At 37.8% G+C, this 21,473-nt stretch overlaps 1 protein-coding gene across 2 annotated transcripts in view; it reads left to right on the top strand.

Moving 5' to 3' along the window:
* The first annotated feature begins 9,932 nt into the window (after positions 1 to 9,932).
* The window catches only part of si:dkey-172j4.3 (diacylglycerol kinase delta), a 97,524-nt gene continuing 85,983 nt past the window's right edge, over positions 9,933 to 21,473 (top strand). For both annotated transcript variants that reach the window (XM_067444452.1, XM_067444434.1), the window contains exons 1-2: positions 9,933 to 10,087; positions 12,282 to 12,517. In XM_067444452.1, coding sequence (XP_067300553.1) covers positions 12,341 to 12,517 — 177 coding nt within the window. In that variant the 5' untranslated portion in view covers positions 9,933 to 10,087; positions 12,282 to 12,340. The remainder of the gene's footprint in view (positions 10,088 to 12,281; positions 12,518 to 21,473) is intronic.

Below are 21,473 nucleotides of genomic sequence, written 5' to 3'. Positions count from 1 at the left end.
TTTATACCATTAACAAGGCTAAAAATAGCCGCACACTAACGCGGAAGCATAATGAGGGTCCCTACATGCAAACCGAAGCATTGAGAACTTTGTAAGTGTACAAACTGTTTAATAAGAAGATACCTTATAAACCTTATAAAAACAGTGCATTATGCGTTCACGGACAGGTGCCATCTTGGAAAACAGTCTCGACTCATCGAGCGACGAGAGCTCTGCTAAGTGATGAACTGTGACTTAGAATCTCATTTGGTCCGTTGTCTCCGGAAGAAAACACTGAACACCACAGAGAAAATAAGTTAATAAAAATAAAAATGTCCATGTTATAACATTTCACAAACTTAATTCCTAGCAGCTCACTTAGAACAGCACTCGTGGATCGATTCGTCGAGACTGTTTTCCAAGATATGGCGCCTGTCCGTGAATGCGTAATGCACTGTGTTTATAAAGTATCTTCTTATTAAACTGTTTGTACACTTACAAAGTTCTCAATGCTTCGCTTTGCATGTAGGGACCCTCATTATGCTACTGTGTTAGTGTGAGGCTATTTTGAGCCTTGTTAGTGGTATTAACTAGCGATTTAATTTTACTACCCTGTGTCTAACCTGTGCCCCATAGACAAGCGCTATAAGCTAATCTGTTTTTAAAGATAAAACTCTTTACATTCGATTTTCATAAAAACGCATCCCAGAGAATGATCTACTCTGTAAACATCTGTTAATTACAGTCATTTCTCATCGGAGTTGTAATTTAAACTTTACTTAGGAAAATGACAGTTAAGGGGCTTTATGCAACACTTAATGGTTTTTAAGGGCTTACTTAAGTGAAAAATAGACACTTGAGGGTAATTCTAAGGGTTTATGATGTTTCAGTGTAAGAAACCCTTAAGTGACACTATTTTCTGCAACACCCTTAAGTTTAACGGAAACTAACCGATCGATAATTTAAGGTTCATAATGGATCGATAATAATGCACTCCTGACATAAATTAAGAATTTAATGTCACTACAACCCAGTTTTATCATAAACAGTGTTCAAATATTGAAGCTGGAGTCTTTAATCTTTCTGATGATACTGAGTTTGTCCAGATAAAGTAATCGTGTGATGATTAATGAGCAGTGAATGTTGAACAATAGTAATCTGACGCCGTATATATGATCTTTGAATCGTATGGGATTAAGGGAAAATTTCACTTAAGGTGTTTTATGCAACCGGGCACAGGGCCCTGCAGAGAATTTTAGAGACTTGGCGCGGCGCTGCGCTGAGCTTCGTGTCTGGTGTGTGACCCCCTTATGAGTTAACGTGTAAAGTTAATGTTATGTGCTAGTTCACATGTAGGCTGAAGTTATAGTATGGGATTACAATTATGCCACAATTAATGCACGTGCAAGATCATATTTTGAGAGGGCAAAAGGACGTCGCACACGCGTGAACTGAGTTTTACGGAGAAATGTTTGTCTCGCAAATAAGAAAATATTTTGAGCGAACGAAAATCAAATTTGCATTTAAAATAAGCTTGTTTGTATGTGCGCCGATGTTCTCTTTCACATGTGCAACATCTCGGTTTCTTGCGCTCCAATACCCGCTCAGACTGCTCAGATGGCTCGCTTGCTCAACACAATTCAATGTTACAATATGACATAATTCCAACCAATCAGAGATGAGACTGCTAAATTCTGATTGGCTGGCTTAACAACCTATAACAAGACTCACTGCATTACTCTACAGCGGACAAGGAAATATACATGGTGGAAATATACATGAAGTATACACAAAAGGCCTATTTCCCTCAAATATTGTTCACAACATTGTCTAAATTTGTGAGCTCTACCTGCTGATTAGACAGCATGATTGCACAGGTGTGCCTAAGGCTGGCCACAATAAAAGGCCACTCCTGCCAGTATCTGGAGTGACAACCATTTGCCTCACGCAGTGCAACATATCTCCTTTGCATAGAGTTGATCGGGTTGTTGATTGTAGCCTGTGGAATGTTGGTCCCCTCCTCTTCAATGATTGTGCATAGTTGCTGGATATTGGCAGAAACTGGAACACACTGTCGTATACGCTGATCCAGAGCATCCCAAACATGCTCAATGGGTGACATGTCCAGTGAGTATGATGGTCATGCAAGAACTGTGATGTTTTCAGCCTCCAGGATTTGTGTTCAGATCCTTGCAACATGGCGCTGTGTATTATCATGCTGCAACGTGAGGTGATGCTCGTGGGTGAATGGCACAACAATGGGCCTCAGGATCAAATTCTTTGTTTATGCAAACCAATTGTTGCATCAGCCGTCCAGGTGGTTGGTCTCAGACGATCTTGGAGATGAAGGTGCTGGATGTGGAGGTCCTGGGCTGGTGTGGTTACATGTGGTCTGCGATTTTGAGGCCGGTTGGATGGTTCTTCCAAATTCTCTGTAACAGCTTTGGAGATGGCTTATGGTAGAGAAATGAACATTCAATTCATGGGCAACAGCTCTAGTGGACATTCATGCTGTCAGCATGCCAATTACACGCACCCTTAAAACTTATGACATCTGTGGCATTATGCTGTGTGATAAAACTGCAAATTTTAGAGTGGCCTTTTATTGTGGCCAGCCTAAGGCACATGTGCAATAATCATGCTGTCTAATCAGCATATTGATATGCCACACCTGTGAGGTGGATGGATTATTTTGGCAGAGGAAAAGTGCTCACTAACACAAATCTATACAGACCCCGTCTTTCATTTAAAAAAATTGGGAGGTCTGTAACTATTGACTGCAATAAATTGGCAACTTGTACGCACTGTGCGCCTCAGCATGCACTGACCCCGCTCTGTGATTTTACGTGGCCTACCACTTCTTAGCTGACTTGCTGTTGTTCCCAGTTGCTTCCACTTCGTTATACCTCCACTAACATTTGACTGTGGAATATTTCCTGAATACAGATTTGATAAAAAAGGTGTGAACAGCAAAAATGATGTCATTGCGGATTGAGCGGTAAATGTATTGAAGTAAAATTATACATTTTATTTCAAGAAATGAGTGAAGTTGACAGAAATATAAAAACTCAAAGAAATGACAGATTCTCCCAATACATTTTAGAGAACTGTGACAAAGTATTATTACTTTGTTACATTACACCACTGGGACTCCACTGGACCAGTCAAGTTCCTCCACACCAAACTCGCTCTACCATGTCTATATGAACCTTGCTTTGTGCACTGGCTATCCCCAAACTGTTCCCACAAAGTTGGGAGCATGAAATTGTCCATAACATCTTGGTATGCTGAAGCAGGGATACTTCACCGCTTTTTCATATAAAACTATGTTCTTTCCTTAACTAAGACGAGCTGATACATACCTCTCTCATCTCAGTGCATGAACTTAATCTCTCTGACGTGCGGTGACGTTCTGATAGCATTTAGCTTAGCCCACTAAGCCCAGTTCATTCACTATGGTACCAAACAGAGATCAAGTTAGAAGCGACCAAACACCTCCACGTTTCCCCTATTTAAATACAGTTGCACGAATAGTTGAACTATCAAGTATGATGGCGCTTATAAGTGGATTAAAAAGGAGAACTATAATGTATGGCGGAATAGCACTTCTGAGAGTACTTCGACTCGGTGCAGTAAAAAGTCCCGGCTGAAAAATCCTCCCTCACATCTCCCCCTCCCTCTCTCATTTCTGTCAATAGAGAGATGTATGTATCAACTTGTTTTCGTTAAGGGAATAACATGGTTTAATATGAAAAGCGGTGAAGTATCCCTTTAAGAATTAATTTTACTGGCACTAAGGGGCCAAGCCCAATCCCTGAAAAAAAAACCCACTCCACATAGTAACCACAACCCTCCTCTACCCAAACATAATGATTGGCACAATTCAGTAAAGCATATACCGTTCTTATAGCAACCGCCAAAAACCAGACTCATCCATCAAATTGCTACATACAGAAGCATGATTGGTCACTCCAGAGAACATGCCTCCACTGCTCTAGAGTCCATGTACCTGCATGCTTTACACCACTGCATCTGATGCTTTGCACTGCACTTGGTGATGTAAGGCTTGGATGCAGCTGCTCAGCCATGGAAAACCATTCCATGAAGCTCTCTACGCACTGTTCTTGAGCTAACCTGAAGGCCACACAAAGTTTGGAGGTCTGTAACTATTGACTGCAGAAAATTGTCAACTTGTACGCACTGTGCGCCTCAGCATGCGCTGACCCCGCTCTGTGATTTTACGTGGCCTACCACCTCATGGCTGAGTTGCTGTTGTTCCCAATTGCTTCCACTTCTTTATACCTCCACTAACAAACCCTGTTTGTAGAATCAGTCTGCATGCCTAGGTGCTTTATTTTATACATGTGTGGTCATGGATGTGATTGGAGAACCTGAATTCATTGATTTGGAGGGGTGTCCTAATACTTTTGGCTTGTATATATAAAATAAGATTACGTTTACTTGCTCAATCTCAGTCAGGAAGACTTAACAACACTTGAGCTGTTATTATATGACTGGAAACTCGCTCTCCAGACTGCCATGAACGCACTCAGGACTGTTTGCAGAGGCTGCCCCAAGCTGGAGCTGGTAATACCATGGGTCTAACTGGGTCAGTTTTTCCGTCTAATAAAGGTATAATACCTAAAGGCACAGATATTTATCACTCCCCTTCTTCTTTTTTGCATCTCTCTCTCTCTCTCTCTCTCTCTCTCTCTCTCTCTCTCTCTCTCTCTCTCTCTCTCTCTCTCCCTCTCTCTTTTGTCAAGAGCCTTTTTTCATTCGATTTTGGATTAGTCTGGAGCAGTTAACTCGTGCCCATTGGGGTCCGGCTGGCTTTTGGAGCAGCAGGTGACCATGTGTGAAAGAGTAATCCTAAGGGGGGTCAGAGACAAGTGTTAGCATCCACTCAGGACAGACTTTTCCATAGCTTTCACCCACAGCTTCTCTGATTGATGAGAGCATGTCATTTCATATTAGACCTAAGAGGGAGACAGCAGGGATTTGGGCAATTGTTTATTTACGGAAAGTGTGAAGATGATAGAGGAAGACGGAAGCTGATAGCAGGTCAGATGAGGCAAAGGCCAGCCAGAAAGAAAAGATAGTAGGGCTTAAGGGAGATTGAGTAGACTGAGCAATTTATAATTTTTTAACATTATATTTGTTTAAAAGTTTAACATAGATGATAGCAATCAGAAGGTAAATCAATTTTTGGGATTTTTATCTGCAATGAAATAGGGAGGTTTTTTGTTTTCAGTATTTAAAATATTGATAATGTTGCCAAAGTGTTTCACACTTTCTGCATATGTCGAATACGGAAGGCAGTCTGATATTTTACTTTATAAAGTTTCGAATATGGATATTTTTCTTACTAAACCCCATCGATTCACTTCAGAAGACCTTTATTCTTCTTTTAACCCCCCGAGCTGTATCGCTAATTTTTATAATGGATGGATGGTCTGGATTTATATAACTCTGATGGTGTTCATCAGAAAGAAGACTGTCATATACACAAGATGGCTTGAGGGTGAGTAAATCATGGGGTAATTTTGATTTTATAGTGAACTAATCCTTTAAAAACTTTGCTATATTTTTGTGTAGTCAGCTAAGAGAAGGTACATTGCCATTATGCTCAAACGAAAGTGACTTGAACGCACTTCATAAACATGACTTCCCAACTTGTAAACTTTCCAGGAGGACTTGAACGCACCATTTTATCAGAGTACTTACACAGTACAATATCAGAGTACTGCTATTAATTCTCTAAAACAGCTCCAGCACTTCATTATTTTGCTCTGGAACTAGCACCCTTAGCCTCATCTTTATCTTACAATAACTGAAGAAATGGCAACGCTGATCTCTAGTCAGTGCAAAAGGGCAATGGCTGTTGTTCGCTCTGTTGAGGAGCCCATTGGGCATTGCTCTAAATGATTCACTGATCTTTAGATAATATTCCTCAACTGTTGAACCAATTAGCGGTTTCTCCTGGTACGCTTCCCCAGTGCACTGCTGTTAAAATTATAATCCTGTTCCAGTTGTGCTTTTTGCATGATTAGTATTCAGTTCCTTTGAGACAGAAATCCACACATTTTAAATATTTATTTAACCCACCTTGCGAAGACTAAAAGAAAAAGAAGAAAAAAAAAGAAAGAAAAAAAACACTACAGGTGCATATTTTACTGGCAATCTACATGGTATAAATAATTGTACATTTGTAATCGCATTTGTATGAGGGATACACTCACATATTCAGATAAGCATACAAACTGTTTCTTTCACTGAAGATCAAAGAGAGGCTCAGTGTTTCATGGTCTAGTAGTTTAAATGAGAATGATGTACAAAGCAGTGAATAGGAATGGAATTATCTATCTATCTATCTATCTATCTATCTATCTATCTATCTATCTATCTATCTATCTATCTATCTATCTATCTATCTATCTATCTATCTATCTATCTATCTATCTATCTATCTATCTATCTACCTACCTACCTACCTACCTACCTACCTACCTACCTACATATCTATCTATCTATTGTTCTATCTAACTATTTATTGTTCTATCTATTGTTCTATCTATCGTTCTATTGTTCTATCTATTGTTCTATCTAGCTACACATTGTTCTATCTATCGTTCTATGTATCTATCCATTCATCCCTCAGCTGACTAAGGCAACTTCCATCTCACTGCACGCGTTCTCATGGCAACCGATAAACGGTGGAACGTTTCTTTTGCCTGTACCATCTGATTATTGCACTTTTTTTCATGAGCAACCAGCAGGACAAAGCTTTCGACGATTTTTGTGTCAATATCTTAAATATTAAATTTCATTAAATCTACACATTTAAGAGTGAATCTTCTTCGCAAGTGTATCCTGCATGTGTAATCCTCCTGCATCTGAATCAGTGAGCCCACTCGTGCCTCCGCTTGCGCACGGCAGGTAGGATGTTCCTCTGCAGTGGTTTAAGTGCGCGTGGATACACGAAGGATGACGTACCTTGAGGGGCACAGCAGCTCACCGGGGATCACGAAACTCATTCTCTGTGAGCTCCGTGATCCAGTGGCATCTACCCCAAAGCGTCTCTTTGATCACATACCAATTCTTAATTGTTCATAGCACGAAAAAAAAAAACCTAATTGAGCTTGCCCCACATTTTAAAATAATCTGTATTTTAAAGAAGAATACGCTGCATGTCGTGCATTACTGCATCGACGCAGAATATAGTTATACGGAAACCTTGATACTTCTTTAATTGGGACCCGTAGCATTAGACATACAGTGGGTTTTAATTTATACCGCTGGGTGGCAGCAGAAAGCTACATCCAAAATAATGGCTAGTTTGTGGAGGTGCCCCTCACTCATGAACAACTTTATTCATCCTTTGAGATAGTAAATAGACAATAGGACCTATCATTGAAACGTTTGTTTGCATGTTAATTCGAAATTAGAAAATAGTAGAAAACGAAATGTATGTGCATTTTTGCTCTTTTCAGTTCTCTTTACTTAATTCTACCTTTTTAGTAATTATTATTATTATTTTTACTTTAAAATTCTGAAAATATATTTGAATCACTTTTTAATACATATAGGCCTAGATATAGTTTGTAAGTTGCCATCCAGATAATAAGTGGAAAATTGATTAATATTGGTGCATATAAACTATAATTTGCAGTCATAATTAAGGAAATAATATAGTAAGTGGTCAATTTATTCTCGTTTCTTTCTCTTTTTTTTTTAGAACATTAATGTGAGTAAAGCATAATAAATACACATGTCATACTTCAATTGCACTTACAATAATTTCTAAGTCCCTTGTTTGGATAGTGGCAGCAGCATGACTTGAATGTAAATGGACTTAGGCTGGCAGTTAGGCCGCCACTTTAGGTGTGTGATAAACATGAAAGCGCACACATCAATTTGTTGCCATTTCATACATTTCTAATGACAGAAAATTAGCATCTAGCCTATCTACGGTATGTGGATGTGAAAAAAAACAACCTAGGAGTTTACAGCTATTAGTGCTTATTATGGTTATGGATGTGGATGCAAAACAAGAATTGTAGGACAAAAATAAAAAAATAAAATTGTTACAGTTGATTTTAACGCTATGCTCAATCATATAAGAGCAGTTAGGGGAGAGCAGTTTTTAAAAAGTTCACAAAATGTGTTTGAAAAAAAAAGCAGTGTGAATTTGTTGTTGCACTGGCACATTTTCCTTATTTTAGGTATGAGAGCAATGACTAAAACTGATCTCAGTACAGCATGTATTTTTATTTTGTATATATTCTATTTTCATCTGAGAGCTGAGAATGGGGTGCTAAATGGCCAGATGTCAAAGTAATGCAGTTAGCAACAGCTTTAGCACACTAAAGAATAATATGGTGTAGCAGGAATTGCAAGGAAGAAGAGACTTTTTACACCATTGAAATTTGCAACTCATGCCCTACCTATCCTCAACCTACACAAGCTCCACTCTTCACTAACCAAACCCGTCAAAACGCCACTATAACTGGTCTTAATCCGTCAAAACACCACTATAACTGGTCTTAATCCATCAAAATGCTACTATAACTGGTCTTAATCCAAAAATGCTACTATAACTGGTCTTAATCCATCAAAATGCTACTATAACTGGTCTTAATCCATGCTACTATAGCTGGTCTTAATCTGTAACAGATTAGTAAACGTTAGCATGTCTCTCTATTTCTTCATCTTGTTCCAAAAATAAAAAATAAACACCTTCACAAACGTACACTCACAAATTCACACTTACTTTCACAAATTTACGGTTATTCTTCAAATCTAGTCCCCTCTCTACAGATGGCATGCTGGGAACCAAAAATCCCCTGCTGATTTTCAGTTAATGCCACAAGAAAGAAAAAAGAAGATCTACTCATAGAGTTTCAACATGAATGGATGAAATAAACGTCCATTTTACACATTTAAGTGATTTGCAAACAGTGAAATTAAGTTGTAATAAGATGTTCGAGAATGGTGTGTAGGAGTAAAGTGAGAAAACTCTAGTGTATTTGAGTGCCATACACCTTTTCTTTCATTTTCTGTCCCATTCCTGAGTTTCTCCAACACATTAACCATAGCTAATTTTATTGGGGTTTCTAAATGCAGGTATTTTGTTAAGAAACCTCATCACAAACCAATATCCACAATAGATTTATGGTTTAAGACATTGCATATGCCTTTATTATGCCTGTTATCTGACCACTTATTACTGAATGTTATTAGTCTGAATGGTCAAAATAATGTGAATCAGCTCGACGTATAGCAACAAGTCACACATTTCTTTTGCAAAAATCCCCTTGTTACTACCAAACAGCCTCTATTCTGAAGTTCCTAATGTGATCCCGTGTCTGCATAGAGCAGGGGTTTTCAAACTGGGGTCTGGGGACCCCCAGGGGTCCTCCAGAATGTTCTATGGGGTCCCCAGAAAATTTCAGAGAATATGTAATTAGACCCAATTGACATGAATTATACGAGTTGGAGTTAAAAAATCTTAATTTGTGTTCTGCTAAAGAAGCAAACACATCTATATCTTGGATGCCCTGAGGGTAAGCATAAACATCAAATATTCATTTTTGGGTGAACTATCCCTTTAAGTATAGGCTAGTCAATCTATTAAGTTTGTAAATAATGTTTTGTATTTATAATGTCAATTTATCTAACAGTTTAAAACAAAGTTTTGTTTTTTCATATGCCTAAAAATAGATGGATTTTTTGAAGGGGGTCCCTCATAAAATGTCTTCATATTTGAGGGTCCTTATTTGGCATCATAAAGTTTGAAAACCCCTGACATAGAGAACTGCATTAAAACGATTGTAGGTAAAGAAGCATTAACCTTATCTGTCAAACATTTCTTCGACATCTGTTGTCAAGCCATCCAGATGTGCTGACACACAGACGCTCTCGCGCTCTAGTCCACCCCTCCCATTCGATTCAAATCTTATCCGATGCTATGCGTACACGCGCGTATGTGCGCGACAGAAGCAGATTTGACAGTATCTAACCGCGTAGCGCGAAAGCCAACCAAGAGCAACAAGAACACACACACACACACACGAGGGTCAACGGGAGCCGACAACGCACCATTGAGGTAAAACACCACGTCCACCTTTTCATTCAGTCGGAACAACCGCCACAGACGGAATCGTGCGCGAGAGTGACAGTTGAGTCTATTTGTCAATTCAGAAAGTGATGGCCGAGCGCCGCAAGCGTTAAATGAATCAAACCGTTAACGTTTTTGTTCAAATGATGAAGCCGGAGATTGCTGCTCGCGTGAGATCGCTAAATTGTGTATGTACAACATAAATGCTGCCTGTAATACTGCTGTTTTGGGTTGGAAAGACACGAGAACACAGCTGGTGCTAGTGAGTCAGAGATATCTCTGTAAATATAATCTCCTCAAAACCAAAAGCCCATTAGACGCCTGCGTTTAAATATTAGTTATTGAGTCGAACGTCTCTTTATTGCTCTGCAAAGCGACTGGTTCTTTCAACACGTAGACAGCTGAAGCGCGACATCATAACAGGTAGTTATTTCATGTTACAGGAGATGTGTGTGCTATAAACTATAAAGTCTGTTGCAGGAAGCGTCGTGTTTTATACATGGAGACACGTTGAGGCAATGTTTTGGGGGCAAGAGCCGATTCAATTTTATTAACAGGAAGGTGATAACGGAGTGTCGGCGAATCGAATGATTGTGAGCGCAACGAATGCGCAGCTGTGAACACACTCGCAACAGTCAGCGAGTTCATGTATCTCTCAAAGCTCTGACAGCGACCGTCTGTGGATTATGTCAGATGGGCTTGAATCGATTCTGAGCGCTAATGGGCTTCACCGTCTGCATGAGGGTCAATGGCGTGTCGCTCGTTATTTTGTCTGGATCTATTTTTATTAAAATAATTTCATAAAATTACCTGAATACATTCTGATGAAAATGTTTTTACTCTGTGAATAAAAAAAATGTGATTTAAAAGTGTATATATATATATACACTTATATACACTTATATATATATATATATATACACTTATATACACTTTATATATATATATATATATATATATATATATATATATATATATATATATATATATATATATATATATATATTTTAATCTTATTTGTTAATATTTATATCTTTTATTTTTATATTTATAATATTTAATATAGAAACTTTTGTCTGCGGCATAACCGAAGTGCAGGAAGTACTTGTACTCTGTAGTTACACAACTCTAAAAAAAATATATTTTTATGCACGAAACCAGCATACAAAGATCACAATCTTCTGTTATAGAAGCTTTGTCCTTTTTTATCATCTTGCATATCCCCCTTTTTTTCAATGACTCATAATGCTATTGTGCAATAGACAAAATAATCCCCTATTCATAGGCGGAGGGTGAACCAACTCTAGGGTAAGGCAGCGGCTAGATGCTCTTCCTCTTTAAAAACACATTTAAATAGATGTCATAAAATAGTTTCAAGTTACATGTCGCCTTGCATAAACGCTCTAAAATTATTTTGCAAACTGCTATAATTAGAAAAGAAAAGCAAGCATAATGTATTTGGCATGGCAGCCAATTTGAACAGTTAATAAACATTGCATACCTAATGTAGCAAAACAAACGTTTTATTAAAATAATTCTAAATGGATTATAAATATCACAGTGCTCCCTAGTCTCTCGTCTCAATTTATCGCAATCTCACAAAATTAATCTGTGAAGCTGACTGCACAATTAATCTCTTATTTAGCCTACATAATATCAACACTTTATAAGTTAAGTTATAACGTGAGGATTTGTGAGCATGCAGGACTTGGCATTGGACAAAAACTCTGTGTTTTGAGAGGTGAGTCACAGTGGATTGATTGTAACTTAATGTCTGATTGGCTATTACGTTCAAGAAATCATCAGATATGTTTGTGATTGGCTACATTACTCAACTCTGGAAAACATGTTGTAAATAGAAACCTTTGATGCTCTCAAGATCACAAACACCAAAAACAGTTTCATCGGCAATATGCTGTTATTATGGAGACAACTTATCCTAGATCAGCTGTTATGGGCAGCACTTCCCTCTGAAAGCAATCAGAAGAAAATTCCACACAAGTCCGTGGCCAGCGTTACACACGTTGATGTTTGGTTTTGGCCTCAAAACAATAGAGGAACTGAATTTGCAATGAACACTGTGGTTCCTAGAGCTTCATTGGTCTTTAAAATGAAAGCAGAAGAGGTCTCTTTGGGAATCAATACTGTTAGCTACCATTGAGCAATGCCTTCTCTGTTTCAGAGCTGACTTGGCACAAAGGAGGAGACAAGTGCAGTGAAAATCCTGTCGCCTGCACAGTCATGGCCTCGAAGTTCAATCCAAATGTCCTTTATGTCCGGGAGCCCCGGGAGTCCCTGACCTCTCCGGACCCTCAGGCCGAGGCGGGTGATGAATCATCGGACAGTGACGGGGAGCCTGAGGAGACCTCACATAAACTCATCCGAAAAGTGTCCACGTCTGGTCAGATTCGAGCCAAGGTAGGATTCAGGGATTTGAGAGAGAAAACGATCATTTGCACGTGGAGCATTGGTTTTGATCCCTTTTTTTAACCACCCAAATATTTATTATTTTATTTTAAGTAGAGGAGTTATTCTGTGAGATATTCAATACCCATGTGTACTAGGGCTGTCACTTTTTATTCGATATTCGAATATGCATTCGAACATGACGTGAAATATCCGTAATCGAACTATAAATAAACTATCCGTTTTTTAAAGTGCCATGTAGCGCAATTTTTTACTGTCGGTGGGATTACATGGAGCACTGTAATCGGTTTAAAAGTTCAATCTGAATGAAATTGTAATCGTTTTGAGATGGGTGGGATAAACTTTTTCATGAATCGATCAAACGAAACATTTCACCATGTAAACGACCTGACCGGATTACTTTTGAGTGTGCATCCTTACATGACGTACACAGCACGCTTTCACCACTGAAGAGCACGCGCCGCGCTCACATGCACCAAGCATGTTGACAAGTGAGGAAAGTACATATTTCTGAGGGATAAACTTTTTATTTCGTAAAAGTTTATGAAGATAATTTTGGCATAATGACACTGTCCCTAAACCTAGCAAACAATCAACTACTTAAACTGCGCCCGACATTAGAATTAATTTTTTTTCTGAGATGATTAATACAGTTTACAACAAATAAATAGCTTTTATAAAACCGTATAAGTCCTGGTGGCCATTGAGAGTTGCTATGACATCCGTAAACAAATTCCAGATGCTGGAGAGGACGGCGTCGACATATGATGCGGTAGACAAACTGAATAATCAAACTGAAGGCACTTCATATCTTAATTTACACTTAAGTTGATAACCTGCTGTTTCAAACTTTTAGTTAACAATTTATTTTTCCATACAGGCTGTGGCCTGAGTCCTGTTTATGACTGTCAGACTGTAAATGCATTTGTGATTGAATCTCCCCAACGGCGGTGTCCATTTTTTTTTTTTTTCTATGGGGTCGTAGATATTCGAATATATTGGTTGATATTTGATATCCGTTCGAATTAGATTTTTTTTTAAAGATGACAGCCCTAATGTGTACACACACACACACACACACACACACACACACACACACACACACACGTTGTATGGTTGTAGCTGGAGTGCATATTGATCCAGGGGACAGTCACTGATGGCTCAGACTCAGTCGATACTTAGCATGCCATGATGAGTAGTACAGTGTATGTACAATATCAATGTCAGTTTGGACTAATGTTTATTCCTGAATGGCAAAAGGATATGAGATGGTCATTAGGAAGCTTATTGTGTTTCACATAACGTGGATGCACATGCAGTTGATCAATTGAGCTCATTTTAAAATAGATTCTTCCTTGCAGAATGATTTTGGCATTTTGGTGTAGAGGTCAGTCTGTTCATGAACACAATGAGGGCTACTGTGACCCTTGACCCCTCACACATTCTTGTTTATTGTGTCAGCTTTGTGTTGCATTGTGATAGGATGAGGACAGAAGAATTGTTTGAATTGTTGAACAGACAGTGCAGTGAGTGAGTGAGTGAGTGAGTGAGTGTGTGTGTGTGTGTGTGTGTGTGTGTGTGTGTGTGTGTGTGTGTGTGTGTGTGTGTGAGCCTGTTTATGTGGTTTATGAGGACAAAAATTTGTATAACTACATGGGTATTACACTGGTATTACACTATAAATGTGGTTTATGAGGACATATCAAATGTCCTCATAATTCAAATGGCCTTAAAAACATACTAAATGATGTTTTTTTGAGAAAGTAAAAATGCAGAATGTTTCCTGTGAAGGGTAGGTTTAGGGGCAGGGGCAGTGTAAGGGGATAGAAAATACGGTTTGTACGGTATAAAAACCATTACGCCTATGGAGAGTCCCTGTAAACCACATAGACCAACATGTGTGTGTGTGTGTGTGTGTGTGTGTGTGTGTGTGTGTGTGTGTGTGTGTGTGTGTGTGTATGCTCCATGTTCATGACATACCCTGCAGACAAAAAGTGTAGCAGAATTTAGTGTCTCACCTGTGCTTCCCACCCCCAACAATTCAGTATTCATGTGTCAGGTGACCTTTCTCCTTTGACCCATTTGAGATCCTGAGTGTTAAATGTGACTGCTACTGTGAGGCCATCTGTTTTGTTGCATGAAAGTCGGGTGTCATTGAAACACAACAATGTAATGTTGTAGATTGCTCTTTCGTCCACAGTTGAGCTTAGCAGTAACTTAGTAACCAGGCCCATTAAACACCTTTTTTTACATTTAACACTCCATATTGCTACTCACAAAGTTCAAAGGTTTATTGGAGTGCCACCATAACAAATCAATCACATCAGCTTTGTCTATTCATTTCTAGAAGCTTTCTTTAAAACAGATCTCAGATCAGGGCTTTATCTGGACGTGCTTCCGTTCTGCTAAATAGCTGAAAACTGACCTCAGATCAGTTTAGCCATCTGATCTGCTTAGAGTAAGCAGATCTCAAATAAGCAATGGCTTTGTGTATGTGAACATTTAAATCATAGCTATAATAAGATGAACCTGATCCCAGATCAGCGCATGTCAGTCATGTTTATCTTGACTGTGTGGTTGATGAAATTAGCAGAATATTAGTCAGTATCAGCAAGCCAATGAAGCTGAACTAATTGAATCAGGCAATTACATAGATGCCAATTAAGTTGACGTTTTCATTTTGTCAATGAATGTCTAACACATCACTAATTCTTTATGTAGAAATTCTTTGATAATTCTATTCTTACAACCTGGAAGCCTGGAAGAATTTTTTTATGTTTTGAAAGAAGTATGTTATGCTCACCAATGCTGCATTTATTTGATCAAAAATACAGCAAATGTGTAATAAGGCTTAATGTATTTTCAGCATCACAGTCTTCAGTGTCACATGATCCTTCAGAAATCATTATAATATACTGATTTGTTGCTCAAGAAACATGAATTATTTTAACAATGTCGAAAACAGTTGTGCTGCTTAATACTTTTGTAGACAATGTGATTTTTTTTAGGTTTCTTTGAAGAATAGGAGGTTAAAAATAAATCATTTTAAAATATTTTTTTTTGTAACAATGTGAAAATCTTCACTGTCACTTAATGCTGACTTATGTCACAAAATGTTGTCTTTTTATTTTCATTTTTTCCACATGCACATACACTTTTGCTGGGATGTTTACAGTACAAGCCCTCACCTTATTAATTGAGATAAAGGCATAGCTTTGGATAGATTTGTCTGACAGCTGTCGTTTCACTGTTTTGTACATTATCTGGACCTGATGATTTGGACAGAGCACGTAGGCCTGGTTTCACAGACAGGGCTTAGATTAAGCCAGGATTAGGTACAACCAGTAAAACATTACTGGTATGCATATTGAGACAAAACAATGGCAGTGACATTTTTAAGATATATCAGTGCAAGCTGCTTTCAGTTAAAACATGTATTTTAGTCTGTGAAACAATTCAAATGACAGACTCATTGACAAGCTCTATGACAAGCTACACAAGGCCGGGCAAGTTTACCTTCAATAGATTATGCCACAGTAATGAATGCTTCCTGTGATGTGCTCATTGTTACAGCACTAATCAAAAAACCTGTGTGGACTTGCACCCTGAGGTTGCATACCAGTCAATCAGACCAGATATGGCGATTTCAGTCAGCGCTAGACAGTCAATGAACGGACTGCTGATGGTTTGGTGTAGGGTCATCAGACGTTGAGTCTAATGACAGGCTAATGCTGCTTAGCAGACTTTGAAATTCAGTACAGTATGTGCCTGATGAAAACGTAATTGTCTGTTTGTGTGTGTGCTTAGACTGGTGTCAGCAAACACTGCATGCTTCTTCCTTTTGCTCATTAGTGATTTCCCCTTCATTAGCATACTTGTTAAACCCTGCTAAGCGTTCTGTCATTTCAGCCTGACTGAGTTCATTTATTACTTGTTGTTAGCTTGCACACACTGACATTTACATGTAGCGTAACGTGTTGTACATTTTGTAGATGTCTTAGAGAGTTACCTCATATGAGAGGTTTGATAATCACCTTTAAATAGAAAAGTGAGGAGTGACTGAAATTTATTGGATATAACAAAATAAATCTGTATTTTAAGTTAGTATGAATGAATGAAAGAAAGTTTATTCGGCTAAACATGGAACAAAATGTATGTACAGCAAATTCATTACAAACAAGGAGAATAACCGAAAAGGTGTAGGCTGAAACCATGGCTTATTACGCCTACCCTATTTACAAAACAACATCTAGCCATCAAAATTTAAACATAATAACAATATACATGTATAATAATATGCATACATGCAAACATAATCATATACACATTCTAAATATATACTCATATACATACATACTTGCATAAATTCATACATACACACACTTAATTACAAATGTTTGTTTGTTGCTTGTGTTGTTTCAATTAATGCTCTACAAAAATACATAAACTTATCTTAGACATCACAAGCATTCGTATATTTTTCAAAACAAATATATATTATAACATTAAGAATGAAAGCCAGTGGAATACACACACACCATGTCAAAAGTTTAGGCTCAGTGAGATTTTTTAAAAATGTTTTTGAAAGAAGTCACCAAGGCTGTATTTATTTAATGAAAAGTCCACTAAAAACAGTATTATTGTGAGATATTATTACAATTTAAAATAACTGATTTAAAATAACATTGTAATGCGAAAAGCAGTCAATTTACGGTCACTTTTGATAAATGTAATGTATACATAATACAATAAAATGATTAATTTTAGCCTAGACATTTAGTATAGACATTTAGTAATCCCAAGATTATGGAAATTATGACATGGCATTAACGCAGCATAATGATGCAGAATTCAGCTTTGACATCACAGAAATAAATTACACTTTAGAATATATTAAATATTAAATTGTAATAATATCTCACAATAATGCTGTTTTTAGGGTACTTTTCGCTGAAGTAAATACAGCCTTGGTGACTTCTTTCAAAAACATTGGGAAAAAAATCTCACTGAGCCTAAACTTTTGAAATGGTGTGTGTGTGTTGTCCACTGGCCTTCATTTCTTAAGGTTATAATTACTACAGACATACTCAAATCATTATCCTTGAAGGTCAAGCTGAGCACATTTTATTTCAGATACTGTGCACACTGCACAGTATACATGCACACTACTTTGGTTACAAAATAGTAGGTAATATGCCAGTCCAAACATGCTCTGTGTTTCTATCTATGCTTATGTTAATGATGACAGGATTAGTCAATATGAGGAGATACACAAAATAATGTGTGCAGCGCTCAAAAACAGTAATTCTGCTCAATTGTGCTGATGTAAATATTTTGCTATATTTTGCTGAACTCTGGTGTGAAGAGAGAAAAAACTAGAGACAAAATAAGATGTAGAAAGAGGAGAAAGCATGCTAGGAACTCATATATGTGTTTGTGAATTAGGAAAATAAAGAGAGTAACAGTGTTATGTGTAGGTTTATCCTGTAACAGGTTTCCTCTGAGGGTCTCATTTATCAGTGCACAGTGTCAATACTCTTTTTGTGTTAGATGGCCTTATTCTCCTTCTTGCTCTCCAAGGGGTAAAGAATTACATAAGACTCCGTCTCTCTTGCTCTCTCTCTCTCTCTGCCCTTTTTGTTAGTGCCCTCATTAATTTTGTGTGCAGACTGGTGTGCAACTGGAGGCAGGCAAGAAAAAGAATGTGTGTTGCTGTGTTTTATGTGTGTTAGCTGAAAGACACATTCAGTCCATTTGCTGAGAGGCATAATGACACCAGACAAATTCAGAAAGGGTAAAATTACATGACAACTAATTAGCCATTTCGAGGATGTGACCCCAACAGACTGGTGTCAAGCTATTTTGTTTTCTAAAGATAGAGATCTGATACAAAATCAACACTTCATATTAAGAGTTTGAAAAGCTGTAAATGTATGAGAGAAGGTCTCTTAAGGAGGAGCAGGAAATGCAAGGTGAGTAGCAAGGTGACTAAACTGATGTAACAAAATTTGGTCAAGGAGCAAAACATTTTGAAAAACAACATTCTAGTAAGATGTAAAAATATCGAAAGCATGGATAAGGGTAGAAAAAGAGAAGTGAAGAGTGCTCTCACTGTGACGGTGGGTGTGACACTGAGGTATAGTAAATATAGCTTCTTTTTTTCGGTTGATGTTGTTAATGGTGATTATTTGCCATTGGAACCACCGTTGCCAAATAAAAAGGAAAATTATTTTTTGTATTCATTTTTAATAATTTTATTTTTCTTCAAAGGGGCATTTTACAGTATGGCAGATATGGGATATTTAATTTTTGCTGTCACCTAATGATTACTTACAGGTGCAGTGTGTAAATTTTAGCGGCATCTAGTGGTGAGGTTGTGAAATGCAATCACTCAGTGCTCACCCCTCTCTTTCGAAGCACATATAGTTATGGTGGCCGACACAGAAAAAAAAAGTAATTGTCTGAAACATCAAAGAGTGACTAGCCTGTAGAGAAGTCTGTCCGTTTAGGGCTACTGTAGAAACATTAGGGTGCAAAATGGCGATTTCATTGTAAGGGGACTCGTGGTGTATGGAGACCGAAATGGCTCATTCTAAGGTGATAAAAACATAACGGTACATTATGTAAGGTCTTTACACACTACTGAAAACCATTATGTAAGCCTTTATAATAACTAAATGCAAAAAAAAAAAAAAAAAAAAAAACTTTAATTTTGATCATAAAATGACCATTTGTCCATTGTAATGCTATACATTGTTACACAATTTCACTTAAAACTACAGATTTTAATGTGAAGTGTTTTATTTTTGATTCACTAGTACAGAATTTTAATATTCGTCATTTATCAGTTATCAGTGTATTAATAACGGTGAATTACTTGTCACAAGCAGACACATTACCACTATGCCACAGATCACTGTACTTCTACCTGTTTTTAGTTGGTTTGCATTTAAAAACTTCCAAGAAGACCGTAGCAAAGCGGGAATGTTTTCCGAGGTATCTTGAGAAGCTTTCGTGTGCTCCTCTCTGTTTTAGTTTGGACAGTCATGTAGATGACACTGAAGACCAACTGTATTCAGTCGGAGGAGGAGGTCAAGGGTCATGTTGTGTGTGTAAAACCCCTGTAGAATTACTTGAAGCAATGGGTAGTCTCATATGTCTAGGAATGACCCTGTGTTTTTCTCTTTGTTGCATTTCCCAGAAGTCAACCTTATGTGTTGACTGAGAGTAAACCACAGTGTGTTCAGTCTCAACCCACTAATGGCTATTTAATGGTTTGGGTAACAAGGGATTTCATAGTTAATTTGGGGGATTCAATGTCTGTGCCTTTATTCTTACTGAAGCAATTGCTGCAGTTGTTTTTTAGTATCACCTGCTAAACTATGTCAAATATGTCCAAGAATGCTGCTGTAACTTAGCCTGGGAAAACCCAGACAACTTCCGGCAAATTTAGATTTGCTCTGAAAGTCTGGTAAAGAGCCCATTCAAACCCATTTCTAATTCGTCGAAATTGTGGCACCAATCAGAAACGTTGTGACTGTAAGCAGATTTTGTACATTACAAAAATGGATAATGCCATGGAACATCACTCGTTCGAATCAGCTATAGCGATTTAAACTTTTCCTTTTCGTTAAAACCCGAGCAAAGAACAACACCCGGCTGCCAGATGTGGATTACACCGGCTACTTTGATGAGGAGGATGAGGAGTGTGATCATGTGCTAACACTACACAGCAGCTCTGGATCTGGCCTTTCTGTGCTTATTTGCTCACACTAGATCTGGTAATCATGTACATAAATAATTAGCATAACTATGCTCAATTCTGAAATTTTTTTCAGAAAAATTTTTTTCAGAAACGCATCTGAAATGACTGAATTTGAATAAAGTTTGTGAGACAATTTTCCAAAAACTCATATTATTTTATTTTCACAATATTGCAAAACGCACTCTAATCGTAATACAAATGCCTTACAACGGGGGCAAATGCGATCAGAGCTCTGTTTTCTTTTTGACTATCAATCCGAGATGTTTCAGTCGGTCTGAGATACTATTAGGATTTTCCAAATTTTGCAAAAATGTTGATGGTGTGCCGGTGGACACCAGGTATTATCATATTTATTTTACAACAATGGAAAAGTCGTGAGAAGCCACTGCAACATCTTCCTCGAAATCACAAACAGACCCTGCGTCCCAATTCGCATACTATCCATACTAAATAATATTCGAAAATAGAATAAGTATGGCCCAAATCAGTATACTCAAAGAGTATTCTAAAGATTCCCGGATGGTTTACTATTTCCGGTCAGAATTTGAAGTACAAATCGACACACAACGATTGATATTGCCCAAACATTGCAACTTGGACGAGGATTCGATTAGAACTACAAAGGCTGAAAAAAAGTGTTAGGCTACAACCATGATGGATGTGTGAGTCCGGCGGTTAAGTAGAGAGGGTTTAGATTTAGGACTTGAGTGATTTCAATTATCAGTATTTAACCTGACTAAAAGATATTTATTCGAGTAACCCACATTATATTTCACCTGCAGCAGCATGAACTTTTGTAATGACACGTTTGGCCATTAACTTTTAAATGCATCCCACACATGCAAATAATGTGCTACTATATTTCTCTCCCATACGGTAGGAAATGAAACTGAATGTGGAGGATTTTAACTGTGACTATGACTAAGAGGGCAGTTTAAATGGTGATGGGATGCACGTAACTAAGCGACAAAGTCCGTTATAGATGACGAAGTAGTATGTCCCAAAGCTTGCATACTCTTCTGCTACACGCTCAAAAGTACTTTTTCTTCACAAAAAAAGAGAGTACATACTTTTAGGACGTAGTGTTACGTATGTAAATTGGGACGCAGCATCTCAGATGTTTCTCCATCACATCTGCATATGCATACGTTGGTGATGCCCCTTTCAATATTATTTGTCTAT

The sequence above is a fragment of the Pseudorasbora parva genome, chromosome 1 (genome assembly GCF_024679245.1).
Source record: "Pseudorasbora parva isolate DD20220531a chromosome 1, ASM2467924v1, whole genome shotgun sequence".
Lineage (NCBI taxonomy): Eukaryota > Metazoa > Chordata > Actinopteri > Cypriniformes > Gobionidae > Pseudorasbora > Pseudorasbora parva.
This window is presented reverse-complemented; position numbering and strand designations above follow the sequence as displayed.